Below are 15,767 nucleotides of genomic sequence, written 5' to 3'. Positions count from 1 at the left end.
CGATGTAGTCACTCCGACACTCAATAAGTGTTCGGTAAAAGATATAAAGGAAAATAGAGAAAATGGATAGTAGTACCGGTATGAAAAAGTGAACGATCAAAAAATATATCTCCAGGTCTGCAGACGTCGACATCTTTTATTACATTGTTATCGAATATCTCCCTCTTCTATATTAATTGTGTCATATTGTAATAAAGAAAGTATCTCATTCTATCTACTAGTATCATGTGGGTCAAGATATAGGAGATATACCTCATGTGCTCTAACAATCCACATATTGTGTCAGCGCTTGCTTGTGTCATCCTCCATGATGGGCTAACCCATAAGGCCCTTGGGTCATGAGATAATTGGGCTGGAGGTTGAGGTCTGTTAAGTAGATGAGCATCAGATCACTATGATTAAATAGAGATAAGCAGGGTGGGGCCCATTCAGTGCTAGTGGTGCGCCCTCGATCGGTGAAACCGACTGGGGAATAGAGAAGTTCATTTGATCGTCGGGGTCGACTTAGGAAAAGTGGAGTGCGCTCGATCGGTGAGATCAACCGGGAGCAGTGGAGCACACCTGACCTGTGGAGAAGAGGACCACGCCCAATTGATGGGACCAACTAGAGAGAAGCGGAGCACGCTCGATCATCGGGACCGACAAGGGAGAAGATACTGCATCCGATTGGTGAGACCGACAGGATTGTAGAGTGGTGGAGCACAACTCATTTTTTCCTTTTTTTTATAAATCTAGATAGTTTCATTGACTACTGCATAGGTTGATCAACCTAGCCCCATATAATTTTCTTACTAGCCACAACATAAAATCAAGAAGCGCTCACGACGAGCGGGCAAGAAACCCAACGTTCTTTAGTTGCGCGCCCTATTTAAAAGAATTTTTTTTTATAAATTTATCATAGTGGACGAAACAGAAAAAAAATTATTTAAAAAAAATTCTTTTTGCCACTTATGGTAAGTGGTAAATAATTTCTATATTTAAGCAACGAAAACAACATGTTAAAAGAAATAATAATATCTTTGCCTTGCTATAATTGAGATTTAGATTAATGTTTCGTTAAGAAATCTATCATTATTCATTTAAAAAAATTTGGATTACAATTTTTTTTTACGTAACTCCTCTCATTAATTTTTCTATTTTTTACATATATTTAATTATTTAATATTAAATAAAATAGGAATATAGCAATTAGGGGTGTTCAGCGTACTCACCCCGATGCTAAATTTTGGAAATAAGATATAGGGACAAATAGAGAAGATGGATAGTAATACATATATTGAAAGGTGAAGATGAAAAACATACTTATGTTTACGGGTGTAAACATCTTTAACAGGAGATCGGATCCTTAGATTATTTTTATGATTCAGATGATCTCTTTATATTTTCATCTATTTTATAAATAAAGATCATCCATTCTACTAATATATACAAAGAAATCGTTCTATGCATCATAAAAAAGGTCCAGAGATAGCTCTGTCGTCGAAATGGAGGTTTCTCAAATGCGTTTTAATTTTTAAGATTTCGTACTAACTAAATATTGGAGTACGTCAATTTGATTAATAAAGTTATATTTATCTATAAAAATTACAACTATCAAAGTTACAAAGTAACGTATAAAATAAGTAAATTCTTAACAAACAAAATAATATATATTAAATTTTCAAAGAGTTAAATTAACTTGCATTTATATAGGTTACAAAAATCCAATAATTAATTATATGTGAGTCTTAAAGAAAATATTAAACTCAATATATCTTTTTATTTATTTTTTTTTGTTTTATGGGTGATTGATTCGATCCCATGGAAATTTCTCATCGGCCATCAGGATAAATCGATAAGTACAGACGACGGTCAACTTTGAAGCCTAATATTCTTTAGTTACACCCTTATTTAGAAGAATTTTTTTTAACAAATATATCATAGTTGGAGATCTCACTATAAATATCTAGATGACAATATAGATATTCTTTGTGTAAATGAGATTTAGATTAACGTTTCTTTAAGAAATTTATCACTATCTTACTATTACTAGAATTTAAACCTTTAGGCTATATTTAGTATGATCTAATATGTCTTATAATATAATCAATATTGTAATATTAATTATTTTATTTGGTACTATTTTAAAACTATGATATAATGTGAACTAGATTATAAAAGTTAATAAAGTTTTATAATTTGTATTATAACATCTATATAATGTGATTATATTATAAGGTCATCATTTAACTAAAATTTAAATATCAAATTTACCTTAGTTCATTTTCGACATCAATTAGTCACCGACATCGCTTATACCACTGTCGTCGGTCACCGCCGCCACCCGCCGGCCGTCGACCGCCACTGTCACCTTCGGGCGTCGTGGCCATCGCTGTTGGGACCGAAATGTAGCTAGATGGGGGGTGAATAGCTCGGTGTGTGCTAGGTGGTCGGCGTTGCTTGTTTCTTCAAAGATGTGCAGCGAAAAATACAGAGAAAACAAACACAACGCTAACACTAAGGATTTACTTGGTATCCACCTCACAAGAGGTGACTAATCCAAGGATCCACGCACTCACACACCCTCCACTATGAATAACACTCCTTTATGGTAACTACCAAAGGCGGAGAAGCCCTACAAGTTCACACTAAAAGAAGAAAGGCAAAGAGAACAAAATACAAGCAAAAGCTTACAAGTTTGCACAAGAAAACCCTAACCCTAGATTTCTTCTTCCGCTGTAGATCCTCCTCTTGACTTGGAAATTCCTCCAAGAACCCTCAAGATCTAGCGATGAGAACTTTGTGGAGTTGCTGTGGAAGCGCTGAGATGATCGGGAGTGAACAGTGCAAGCTCTACCGAAGGAATCGAACGCCTGCAGCTAAATACGATGCCAACGGTCGGATCCCGATCGATTGGATTGCTCCCAATCGATCGAGGAGGCTTTGGATCGATCAACCGATCGATCCAGAGCGCCTCTGTGCTCTCAGGAATTGCTTGGATCGATCGGCTGATCGATCCGAGGCTTATCGTGCGAAGATCGCATTTCCCAATTGATCCACTGATCGATTGGGGGCTCTGGATCGATCGGCTGATCGATCCAGCGCTGTTCTGTGCGATCGCGCACTCGTCCCAATCGATCCACTGATCGATTGGGAGGAAGCTTGTCGCGAAGACTCACCCAATCGATCGACCGATCGATTGGGAATGAGCTAATCGATCGGTTGATCGATCCAGCTCATGACTTTCTCCCAAAATCAAGTCTAAAGCCTCCTAAACCAACATCTGGTCAACCATGACCTGTTGGTTCATCGTGCCTAGCATCAGGTTACTATTGACCTGCTAGGAGTCCCTCACCAAGTGTCCGGTCAATCCCTTTGACCCACTTGGACTTTTCTCCTTGTGCCAAGTATCCAGTCAATCCCTTTGACCTACTTGGACTTTCTTCCTCGCGCCAAGTATCCGGTCAATCCCTTTGACCTACTTGGACTTTCCATTACCCGGCTTCACTCACCGGGACTTCCAACTGCCTGGCTTCACTCACTAGGACTTTCACCTGGCTTCACTCACCAGGACTTTCTTCTGCCTAGCTTCACTCACTAGATCTTTCACCTGGCTTCACTCACCAGGACTTCCCAAATGCCTGGCTTCACTCACCAGGACTTCCATCTGCCTAACTTCCCAGTTATGACTTTCCATTTGCCTGGCTTCACTTACCAGGACTTTCACCTAGCTTCACTCACTAGGATTTCCAGTCAAGTATCCAGTCAACCTTGACCTACTTGACTCTCCTTCACAATCTCCCCACATGAACAATTGCACCCGCAATCTTCATGTGTTGTCTACATGTATTGTCAAACATTGAAACCCACACATCATGACTCGAGCTTGACTCAATTCAAGCTCAGTCAACACGGTCAACCTTGACCTAGGGAAAATTGCACCAACAATATCCCCCTTTTTGATATTTGATAATACCTCCTTTAAGTTAGGCTAATCTCATAGCCTCAACTTCCTTCATGCCAATATGTGAATGATGGTTCCCTTCATTCTCCTCCTTTTCTAGAGGGCTAACTCCTCCTTTAGGTAATGAAGGCCTAATTTAACCACTCTCATTCTCCCTCTATTGGCACACTTCACAAACATTTCCCATCTTTGGGCACTCATCAAACACAAACTCTCCTCCTGAAAAGTTACCTTTCGTTATTCACAACTTCACTCGTTGCTCACAACACACTAACGAAGGTCACATACCCTTCATTATTATCACATGCTCATCCATGAGCATGCACCACTTGTACAATGAAGATATCCACTCTCCATCGTAGTCAAATGCCCAACCTTGAGCATTTTCATGACAGAAGGTTAACCACCTTCCAAGGTATATGAAAATTGAATTTTCATGTCCTTAAAGAGTAACTCCCCCTAAAGACATACTCATGACTTCTGTCATTGTACCAACAATGACTTGGAATCCCTAAACCTTTAGGAAACCTAAATTTAGAAGTTTTGAGGTTCGAAAGTTCAATATTGAAACCAAACCTCAACCTAAACTTCAATTTAGTCTACCTCAATCAATCCATCCTTGTTTTCAACATGAAAACACCCTTTTTATGTATATAAATGTATTTTGATGGGTTTGGAATGGTTACCTAGACTAACCATGGTTCAAAAATGCTGAAATCAGGCTTTCCCAGTCAAAATCAGCAGCTTCGATTGATTGGAGTTGGGTCCCAATCGATCGGACCATGCTGAATCGATCCACTGATCGATTCAGGAGGGCTGTATCGATCAGTGGATCGATCCAGGAAGCTTCTGTTCGCGAGAAGCTTTCTCTTAATCGATCTCCCGATCGATTGAGACCCTTCAATCGATCGGGTGATCAATTGAGGTCTGATAGTTGCTGAAATTTCATTTCAGTCAACGTCAGAAACCCCTAGAAAATTCTACAAAATTTTAAAAATCATAAAAATTCGTGTAGACATTTCTTAGGGTATATACTATCAAGGAAAAATAGTTTTCTAAGAAAATACATTATATTTTCAAAAATTGACACAAACTTGAAAACTTGTAAAAACTTTAGTGTTTTCTTCAAGTTTGTGTTCAACCATTCAATGATGATTACTATCAAAAGATAGCCTTCACCAAGGTTTTCCAAAAGTATTTTAAAATTATTTTCAAAACCAATATCCCGCCATGTTCCTTGGGCTTAATGCACATGACTTGTACATTAGCTTTCCCAATGATGAGAATACACATAACTATGTGTTTTGATGAACTTAAAACTCAAAAGAATGCACTAAATCAACATCTTGAGTTTTGTTCATCATCCTAATATCTCACTTGTATCTAATGTGCACTAAAACACATACAAGTCACCTTATGGGTCTTTGTGAGATGTAAAGTTTGGTTTTGCCCTCAACTAGGGATCATGCATATCTATCTAGACATTTTTGAATTATAGACATCCACCAAGGATGTTACTTGTTAATTAATGTCATTAGTCCTTAATTAACAAGGGATTAAAATGATGCATGATGATGTTATGGCATACATCAAAAAGAAATAATTCTCAAAAGAAAATTTCCTATAACTATATGATGTATGGATGACATGATATGGTATTTTTGTGTTTTTCATAATAAGGCATGAGTGCAAACACAAATAAATAAATATGATGTCATGACATTTGATGGGCAAGCAAAGCATGGCAAGTTAGCATAGATAAAATACCTAGATTACCTACCTAAGTATCCTTAACCCTTAGCTAACTTAAAAATTTAAACCCTAGATTGCCCACTATTTCCCAAGAAAATGTCAAAAATCAAATTTGACATTTCTTTTGCTTTTCCTAATTTGTGTCAATTTAAATTAAGCATATTCCTCATATTTTGGCACAATTTACTCTTTTAAAGAGTAATCAATTGAGTTAAGGCTTAAGTTTGCCTTTAACTTTCTAAGAACATACCAAAAATCCCAACTTGGTAGTTCTTATGATTTTCTTAAATTGTGTCATTTAAAATTTCATCCAATTTCTCAAGATATGACACATTTTACTCTTTTCAAGAGTAAACCCTTTATCCTTTTCATTCTCAAAGGTTAATAATAACCTTGTAAATGCTCCTTGAGTGTCAACTTCATCATGATTGGGTTAACTACCCTTCCACTTAGAGTTGACACTTTCTAACCCATCTATGGGGTAGAGAAGATGCTCCTAGGAACCCAAAACCTATTGGTGCTCCTTGGATGCTCTAGGTACTCACTAGGGATAACTTCCCTAGATACCTTCCTAGTGACTTTGTTTGGCTTCTTAGAAACCTTGGTCACATTTTCTAGGTCAACCCTAGGGACTTCTTCTCTTGTGACCTTCTTTATGACTTTCTTGGACTTCTTAGAAGTCTTAGTCACATTTGTTGCAAAAATACTCTTAGGAATAACCTCCCTAGTATTCTTGACTTGACCACTAGACCTAGGGTTTGTTCCATAACTATATGGAACTCTATGGTAAGTAGGTACATCCTTTTTGGTTTTAGGTTTGTATCCCAAACCTCTATGGCCCTTGGATGATCCTTGTTGTCCTAAACCTAGATTTTGCTCATTTTGCCCTTTAAGGACATTTTCCATCCTTTTTAGGGTCTTTTCTATTTTTTCAAGTATTGACATCAAGACTTGATTTTTCATCACTAAGTCCTTAGTTTTTGGTTTTCCATTAAGTCCATGAGCATCTTTGTTTCTAGGCTTGTAGCTAAAATCCTTAGAGTTCTTGCCTAAAATTTCATCTACCTTCCTAACCCTAGGTGTGGTAGTTTTAGCATGGAGAGCCATGTGTTTTTCCTTAATGCTATCATACTCTCTATTCTTATGGTAAATAGCATTAAAATGATAAAGACTTGACTTAGCATACTTTTTACCATTATTCAAGGGAGTAGGCTCAATAAATGATACCTTTCTTTTTACCTTGGAGACTCCCCCTTGAGGTGTGTTTCCTCCTTGAACCTTGACCGCCTTCTTCCCCTTGGGACATTGACTCCGGTAATGTCTCTTTTGATTGCACAAAAAGCACACAATGTGCTCCTTGCTCCTTTTTGTTCCGGGAGAGGTCTCCTTGGGCTCCTCCTTGCCCTCTTGTGCCACTTGGCCTTTCTTCTTGGCCAATTTAGGGCATTTACTTTTGTAATGCCCTTTTTCCCTACACTCAAAGCAAATGATATGATTTTTGTTATTTTCTATTGAAATTGTTAAAGCTTTGCTTGTAGGGGTGGCATCTTCTCCTTTTGATCCGGAGGCAGAAGCTTCCTCTTGATCCGAGCTTGATACTCTTCCAATAGATTTGTCTTGACTTGTGGAGGTGGAAGCTTCTTCATCCTCTTCTTCTTTTGACCCGGATGTGGAGGCTTCTTCTTGATCTTGATCCGGTGTCAATGAAAATTGCTCCCCCTCAATCCTAGAGGTGGAGGCTTCTTCATCTTCATCTTGGACATGGAACAAGGAGTATGCCCTCTCCTTGCCATCTTCATTGCATTCCTTTGAAGATGAGGCTTCTTGGACTTCTTCTTTGGAAATTGAGCATCTCTCAACTTCGGAGTCCTCTTCTTCTTGAATTTGATCCACTGAGTCACCCTCTTTGGATTCTTCTTGATCTTGTACAGTGGAGGGGATCTCATGAATTGATGCCAATTTACTCCAAAGCTCCTTGGCATCCTTGAACTCTCCAATTTTTCTAAGAATGTGGCTAAGCAACAGATTGACCAAAAGCTTGGTCACTTTATCATTGGCCTCACATCTTTGGATTTGTTCTTGGCTCCATTTGCTTTTCTTGAGGACTTTTCCCTTGGAATTTGTTGGAGCCTTGAAACCTTCCATGAGAGCAAACCATTGCTTTATCTCCATCATCAAGAAATTCTCGATCTTTGATTTCCAAAGATCGAAGCTTGATGACGTAAATGATGGAGGCACCCTTGTATCGAATCCAAGTCCGTCTTGGAATTCCATGTTGAAATTGAGCCTTTTGATGAAGTCTTCGACTTGAAGAATTTGCTTCAACTTCTTCACCCTCTAGCTTTTTCCCTTTCCGGCGATGATTCCGGTGAAGAGCAACCTTACTCTAATACCACTTGTTGGGACCGAAATGTAGCTAGAGGGGGGTGAATAGCTCGGTGCGTGCTAGGTGGTCGGCGTTGCTTGTTTCTTCAAAAATGTGCAGCGAAAAATACAGAGAAAACAAACACAACGCTGACACTAAGGATTTACTTGGTATCCACCTCACAAGAGGTGACTAATCCAAGGATCCACGCACTCACACACCCTCCACTATGAATAACACTCCTTTATGGTAACTACCAAAGGCGGAGAAGCCCTACAAGTTCACACTACAAGAAGAAAGGGAAAGGGAACAAAATACAAGCAAAAGCTTACAAGTTTGCATAAGAAAACCCTAACCCTAGATTTCTTCTTCCGCTGTAGATCCACCTCTTAACTTGGAAATGCCTCCAAGAACCCTCAAGATCTGGCGATGAGAACTTTGTGGAGTTGCTGTGGAAGCGCTGAGATGATTGGGAGTGAACAGTGCAAGCTCTACTGAAGGAATCGAACGCCTGCAGCTAAATACGATGCCAACGGTTGGATCCCGATCGATTGGATTGCTCCCAATCGATCGGGGAGGCTTTGGATCGATCAACCGATCGAACCAGAGCACCTCTGTGCTCTCAGGAATTGCTTGGATCGATCGGCTGATCGATCCAAGGCTTATCGTGCGAAGATCGCACTTCCCAATCGTTCCACTAATCGATTGGGGGCTCTGGATCGATTGGCTGATCGATCTAGCGCTGTTCTGTGCGATCACGTACTCGTCCCAATCGATCCACTGATCGATTGGGAGGAGGCTTGTCGCGAAGACTCGCCCAATCGATCGGCCGATCGATTGGGCATGAGCCAATCGATCGGCTGATCGATCCAGCTCATGACTTTCTCCCAAAATCAAGTCTAAAGCCTCCTAAACCAACATCTGGTCAACTATGACCTGTTGGTTCATCGTGCCTAGCATCAAGTCACTCTTGACCTACTAGGACTCCCTCACCAAGTGTCTGGTCAATCCCTTTGACCCACTTGGATTTTTCTCCTTGTGCCAAGTATCCAGTCAATCTCTTTGACCTACTTGGACTTTCTTCCTCGCGCCAAGTATCCGGTCAATCCCTTTGACCTACTTGGACTTTCCATTACCCGTCTTCACTCACCGGGACTTCCAACTGCCTGGCTTCACTCACCAAGACTTTCACCTGGCTTCACTCACCAGGACTTTCTTCTGCCTAGCTTCACTCACTAGATCTTTCACCTGGCTTCACTCACCAGGACTTCCCAAATGCCTGGCTTCACTCACCAGGACTTCCATCTGCCTAACTTCCCAGTTAGGACTTTCCAAATGTCTGACTTCACTCACCAGGACTTTCACCTAGCTTCACTCACTAGGATTTCCAGTAAAGTATCCAGTCAACCTTGACCTACTTGATTCTCCTTCACAATCTCCCCACATGAACAATTGCACCCGCAATCTTCATGTGTTGTCTACATGTATTGTCAAACATTGAAACCCACACATCATGACTCGAGTTTGACTCAATTCAAGCTCAGTCAACACGGTCAACCTTGACCTAGGGAAAATTGCACCAACAATCGCCACCGGCCATGGGCCACCGTTGCCAACAGCCAGTGCCGACCATCATTGCCACCATCGTCGGTCACCAACGTCGCTGATGTCGTTGCCGCTGCCACCTCCAGGCAGCGTCGACCATCACCATCAGCCACCGACCACCATCGTCAGCTGTCGCCTCCATCAGAGGTGCACCGATTGTCGCTGTCGATCATCACCTCCGACCGAGGTTGTAGGATAATTTTATGATTTTATAATAATATGAATTATATTCTTTATAAAAAATAATGAACACCAAATAAAAGAATCTAATCACCTTGTAATCAAGATTAGATACATTACATTAGTAATGTAATTAAGATTACATTATATTACCACTAACCAAAGGTAACCTTACTAATTAATTTTAGTGAAATTTAAAATAAAATTGTGTTAGTGTTTTTTTTCTTTTCACATTAAAAATAATTTTAGAATTTATTAGTAATTTTCTTGATTATTTTTTATATAAAAAATATGCACTGCTATATTTATCTTTAGTTCTATTATCTCCGGATTGATAATATCGTGAGTGGAGAAAATTCTATAAATATTTTGGGCCGATGATGTTAAAAACTGCTATGGTTACCTTTCTCGGCCTTTTGTTTAAGATGCATCTGTTTTTATTTGTTGGATTGGAAAGATGCTAGAGGGGAGGTGAATAACGTTCTTCGCTTTTTTAAAAAAATCAAGAATACGCAGCGGAAAGAAAAATATGAAAGTACAAACGCTAACACAAGTACATTTTTGCTTAGTTCAGAGCCTTTGACGATTTCTACTCCAAAGCCCACACATGAGAGTGTTTTCGATGAACAATCACTATTAATTCGAAATAGATTTATAAGTTGAGTACAAGAACTAAAATTAATTGTTATCGACAAATGGAAAGGAAATTTGAAGTTTTTCATTCTTCGAACTTCGGAGCAGCCTTTCGGTGTTGTCAGAGCCTTCTCAGACCAATGCGTGAATATGAAAGTCGTAGCAGAAGATTTTCTGAAGCTACTGGTCGAAGGCCTTTATATCGGCCCATTCCAGGCACCTGGAGTCCCTCCCGGGCACTTAAACCATGCTGATGTGGCCAACTCTCATTAAAACTTCATCCCCGAAATTTATCCACCTCCAGGCGCTCGGACCCCCTCCGGGCGCATGGACCATTGACGTGAGTTCGACCAGTCGTCGCGCTCTAACTCAGCTTCTGGGTAATTTTATATCCTGGGCGCCTAGACCAACTCCAAACGCCCAGACCGCCCATGTGCCTGGCCAGTCACCCCAGGGTTAAGCTGGTCCGGGAGCCTAGACCAACTCCGAGCGCCTTGACCAACTCCGGGTGCCCGGATCACTTCTGGGCACCTGGACCCTCTTTTTAAGCCTTCTCTTCCTTGTAAAAAAAGAGTTAGCCTAGGTATAAAAATTACCTTGTAAAATAGAGTTAGCACATTAAAAATGTGATAATAATAGTAATTAGATCCTATCTCCCTAAGACCCAGATCTAGTCAAGGTCTCAGCTTAAATTTCCCAAATGGACCTAAGCTGGTCCGATGCATACTATTTCCTTAACCAGGAACGCGTCCTTATTGAATCTCTCCTCCAGTTGCTTACCTTTTGTTGGTGCAACATCCCTCAGGTCAAGGTTGACCTGGTTGACCAAGCTGAGTCTTGGTTTGGGTTTAGATGTTTGACAATAAGATATTGATTGAAGAAGAGTCAAGTAGGTCAAGGATGACCGGATACTTGACTGGGAAGTCCTAACTGGGATGTTAGGCAGGAGGAAAATCCTGGTGAGTGAAGCCAGGTGAAAGACCTAGTGAGTGAAGCTAGGCAATTGGGAAGTCCTAGTGAGTGAAGCTAGGCAGGAGAAAAAATCCTGGTGAGTGAAGCCAGGTGAAAGACCTAGTGAGTGAAGCTAGGCAATTGGGAAGTCCTAGTGAGTGAAGCTAGGCAGGAGAAAAATCCTGGTGAGTGAAGCCAGGTGAAAGACCTAGTGAGTGAATCTAGGCAATTGGGAAAGTCCTGGTGAGTGAAGCCGGGCAGAGAAATCCAGATGGGTCGAGGTTGACGGACATCTGTGAGAGTCAAGTAGGTCGAAAGGATTGACCGGATACTTGTCACGAGGAAGAAAAGTCCAAGTAGGTCTTAGGGAGTGACCGGATACTTGGCAAGAAGAAGAAAGTCCAAGTGGGTCAAAGGATTGACCGGACACTTGGTGAGAGAGTCCTAGTCGGCCAAGGGTGACCGGATGCTAGGTCTTATGTACCAACAAGTCATGGTTGACTAGATGTTGGTTTAGGGGCTTTGGGCTTGGTTTTGGGCAAAAACCAAGGTTTGGATTGATCCGTGGATTGATCCGGAGGTTTGGATTGATCCGTGGATTGATCCGTTTGGATTGATCCGTGGATCGATCCGGAGAGTTGGATCGATCGGTGGATCGATCCGGAAGATCTGGATCGATCCGTGGATCGATCCGGTGAGTCCCCGCCAGAACCTCTCCGGATCGATCCGTGGATCGATCCGAATCAATCGATCGGTGGATCGATTGGGACGCCGCGATAAGTCTTTGGATCGATCCGTGGATCGATCCGGTGAGTCCCACAGAGGCGCTCTAGATCGATCCGTGGATCGATCCAGCCTCGATCGATTGGGAGCAATCCAATCGATTGGGATTCGACCGTTAGCGTCGTTTATAGCTGTTGGCGTCGATTTCTTCAGAACTTCACCGATTCATTCCAGATTCAACACAGCTCCTCTCCAGCACGCTCTAAGCTCCTCACCGCCAGTTCTTGAAGGTTCTTGGAGGTTTATCCAAGTCAAGAGGCGAGTTGCAACGAGAAGAAGAAGAAGCTAGGGTTTTTACTGCATTTCTTGTAAGCTTTTGCTTATTCTTTACTACCCTTTCTTCTTCTTGTACTGAGAGTCTTGTAGGGCTTCTCCGCCCTCGGTAGTTACCGAAAAGGAGTGTTTTCATAGTGGAGGGTGCGTGCGTGGTGTGGATCCTTGGAATAGTCATCTCCGTTGGAGGTGGATACCAAGTAAACTCCTAGTGTTAGCGTGTTTGTGTTTGTTTATGTATTTTCCGCTGCGCATTCTTGAAGAAACAAGCAACACCGAGCAACGAGCACGCGACGAGCTATTCACCCCCCCCCCCCCTCTAACTACTTTTGGTCCTAACACCTTTTACTTACCAACTATAATCGCTTGATTTGCCTTTGACCTACCAAGTATTCCCGCCAATTGTCAGATCCGCATACATAACTGAACTTCATTCGATTGTAAGGTCTCGCAGACCCAACCGGACTTCCCGTTAGATATCGAGTCCTCCTGATCTATCTGGACTTCGCACTAGCTATCCGGTCTCACGACCTAGCTGGATTTCAGCCTGGTGTCAGGTCCTTCAGACTCGTTAACTCTTGCACACTTGGTAAAGTAATTAGATGACAAATACTCTAACTTTAATCTACTTGTCATTCATCAAAACATGAGTTAGATCATTAATGCAAATTACACCAAGCAAATTACACCAACATTATCTTTTTAATATCTTATATAAAAAATTAAATTAATTTTTTTATAAGAGAGAGTCCGTTACAATAGTTTGCTACTGGGTTCCCAGTAGCTTGCTACTCGATTCTCGAACGTCGCTCTTGTGTTGTACTATTGCATAGCCTAACATACTCTTACCAAGTCTAATCTATGGGTCTAAGGTACTAATTTATGTGTATTTATATATTATATTACACCTGCAACACGGTCTACACGATGTCTACTTTATTTTTTTTAATTTGGATTAAAGATTTTTTTTTAACTTAACTCCTCGCATTAATTTTTCTTTTTTTTACAAGTATTTAATATTAAATAAAATAATGGTGAAATATAGAGGGTACGTGGTTAATATATTGATGAAATTATTTTGAATAAATTTATCAGAGTTTATTCTAATATCTATTAAACTTAAGGAATAAAAGTAATTAACACACTTCCTATAGAGTTTTATACACGCACGCGGTTCGAACTCAGCTACGATGTATTTGTAGGATTTTTTTTTTCCAAATAGAAGGTGTATCAAAAGATGCTGGGCTTCTGGACTGGCCGCCACGTGCGCTTTCCGATTTATCCTGATCACCGGTAGAAAACTTCCGTGGGATCGAACCGGTCACCCCAGAGATAGTCAATGAGGTTAACTGGGATTATCATTTTTATACACGAACGCCCCTTACGAAAATCTTAAAAAAATGTTTTGAATTTTTTATTATTTTTTACGCTTAATACTAATCCCAATTCTTAAATAAGGCAAAATTAACTGACATAATTAGAAACTTAAAAAAAAATAAACAAAAAAATTAAATAAAAAATAAAAAATTTAATGCTGCCCTGGGCGCTCAGCGTAACATTAATTATAAAATTTATAGATAATATTAACAACCTTCTTAAGCCAGACTTAAAGTGTCTATAAGTTCTCTTGAAACTCATTGCAACGTACAAATCTCCACAAAACGACTTCTAAATCTTTCTTCAACCAAGAGTCAAGACCATCACGAAGATGGAGGGTGCAACGCTTTGCATGTCCAAATCCGATGAGGTGTTTGTCTCCGGTGATTTTTCTTGCAGTACTGAGAAATGCAACTGCCACCACGGCAGCCATGCCGCCATTAATGGCGTCGTCGTCGACATGCCAAGAACGCCCGTGTCCAAGGAAAGACTGGTGGTGGTCATGGGCGCCACTGGCACAGGCAAAACCAAGCTCGCCATTGAATTGTCGCTCAGGTTCTTAGGCGAAGTCATCAACTCTGATAAGATCCAAGTGTACCCCGGGCTCGACATCGCCTCCAATAAGATTGCACCAGCGAAGCAGCGTGGGGTTCCGCACCATCTGTTAGATTTTTATGATTCGGCATCCGGGGAGTTACCGGCCGCTGAGTACCGTGCCGTGGCTGACTACAAGATTCAAGAGGTCTCGGCTCGCGGCCGAGTGCCGTTCCTCACTGGAGGGTCGAACTCGTTCGTCTACGCGCTGCTCGCGGACCAGTTCGACCCCAACTACGACCCGTTCGTCAGTGAGGAAATGAGAGAGGAAAGGGCCCCGCAGTACGACTGCTTGTTCATCTGGGTGCACGTGGACGCCAAAGTGCTGGCCGAGCACCTCGCACGCCGAGTGGACGAGATGGTGCAGGAGGGCTTGATGGATGAGTTGGCCGACTTCTTCATGAAGGAAGGGGCGAAGGAGAAGTCTGTCGGGATCGGAAAGACCATCGGGGTCTCAGAATTCCGAGCTTACTTCACTGAAAAAGGCATGCGGACTCGACCAGTCTACGAGGCGGCGCTCGCTGCCATGAAGGAGAACACGCGCTTATTGTCGGAGATACAAATACAGAAGATCAAGCGACTGCAGTCGATGGGCTGGCCGCTGCTTCGAGTGGACGCCACGGCTGCTGTGACGGCGTATCTCTCCGGGGAGGATGGTGCCATGGTGGTGCCTTGGCAAAGGGATGTGATTGAGCCGAGCACGACTGCTGTGGCACAGTTTTTAGAGAAGAGATCAAACTAAGAATTGGCCACCAAATTTAGCGCAAGATCAAAAAAAATTTAGCTTCTTGAGATGATGTAGGAATTCTTTAGGAGACGTACTTTTTAGTCTCTCGAAATTCCTTTTCCAGTAATCTTCCGTACTCTATATAAATTAATAAAGGTCTTATTTGCAGTTGGTTTTCAAATAAATTCATGACTACATAAAGTTAAATAATATGACATTATCTGGTGTCTTTTTAATGACGTACTTGTTTTCTTAAAGCACCTAAATTCAAATTAGTGGAGTATTAAAAAGTTTGATAAACTTAGAAAGGAGGGATAGTATTTGATAAACTTAAAAAGTTCAAATTAGTCAATACCATAAATTTATATAAATCCTTTAGCTATGAGACGAATTTTATATCGATCAATAATATCGTCAAGTCTATACTTTATAATGAACACCCAACGACAGACAATAATAACAATGGATGATGGTGTAATTACTAACTCCCAAGTAGCACGAGAGATAAGAGTAGACATTTCTTTATCCATTATAGTTCTCCAAGCATAGTGTTGATAAACCTCAAAGTAAAAAGTTGAAACTTC

General features: G+C 41.1%; 1 protein-coding gene across 1 annotated transcript; it reads left to right on the top strand.

Annotated features, from left to right (window-relative positions):
- Positions 1 to 14,193: 14,193 nt before the first annotated feature.
- On the top strand, positions 14,194 to 15,198 carry LOC122026577 (adenylate isopentenyltransferase-like). The gene has a single exon (XM_042585315.1). The coding sequence runs from the start codon at positions 14,194 to 14,196 to the stop codon at positions 15,196 to 15,198; it is 1,005 nt and encodes a 334-aa protein (XP_042441249.1).
- The last annotated feature ends 569 nt before the right edge of the window (positions 15,199 to 15,767 follow it).

This window comes from Zingiber officinale, chromosome 10A, assembly GCF_018446385.1.
Source record: "Zingiber officinale cultivar Zhangliang chromosome 10A, Zo_v1.1, whole genome shotgun sequence".
Taxonomy (NCBI): domain Eukaryota; kingdom Viridiplantae; phylum Streptophyta; class Magnoliopsida; order Zingiberales; family Zingiberaceae; genus Zingiber; species Zingiber officinale.
The sequence above is the reverse complement of the archived record's forward strand: the minus strand, read 5'-3'. Positions and strand labels throughout refer to the sequence as shown.

Coding starts and splice junctions, on each gene's coding strand:
- LOC122026577 (XM_042585315.1), top strand. CDS start 14,194: ATGGAGGGTGCAACGCTTTGCATGTCCAAATCCGATGAGGTGTTTGTC.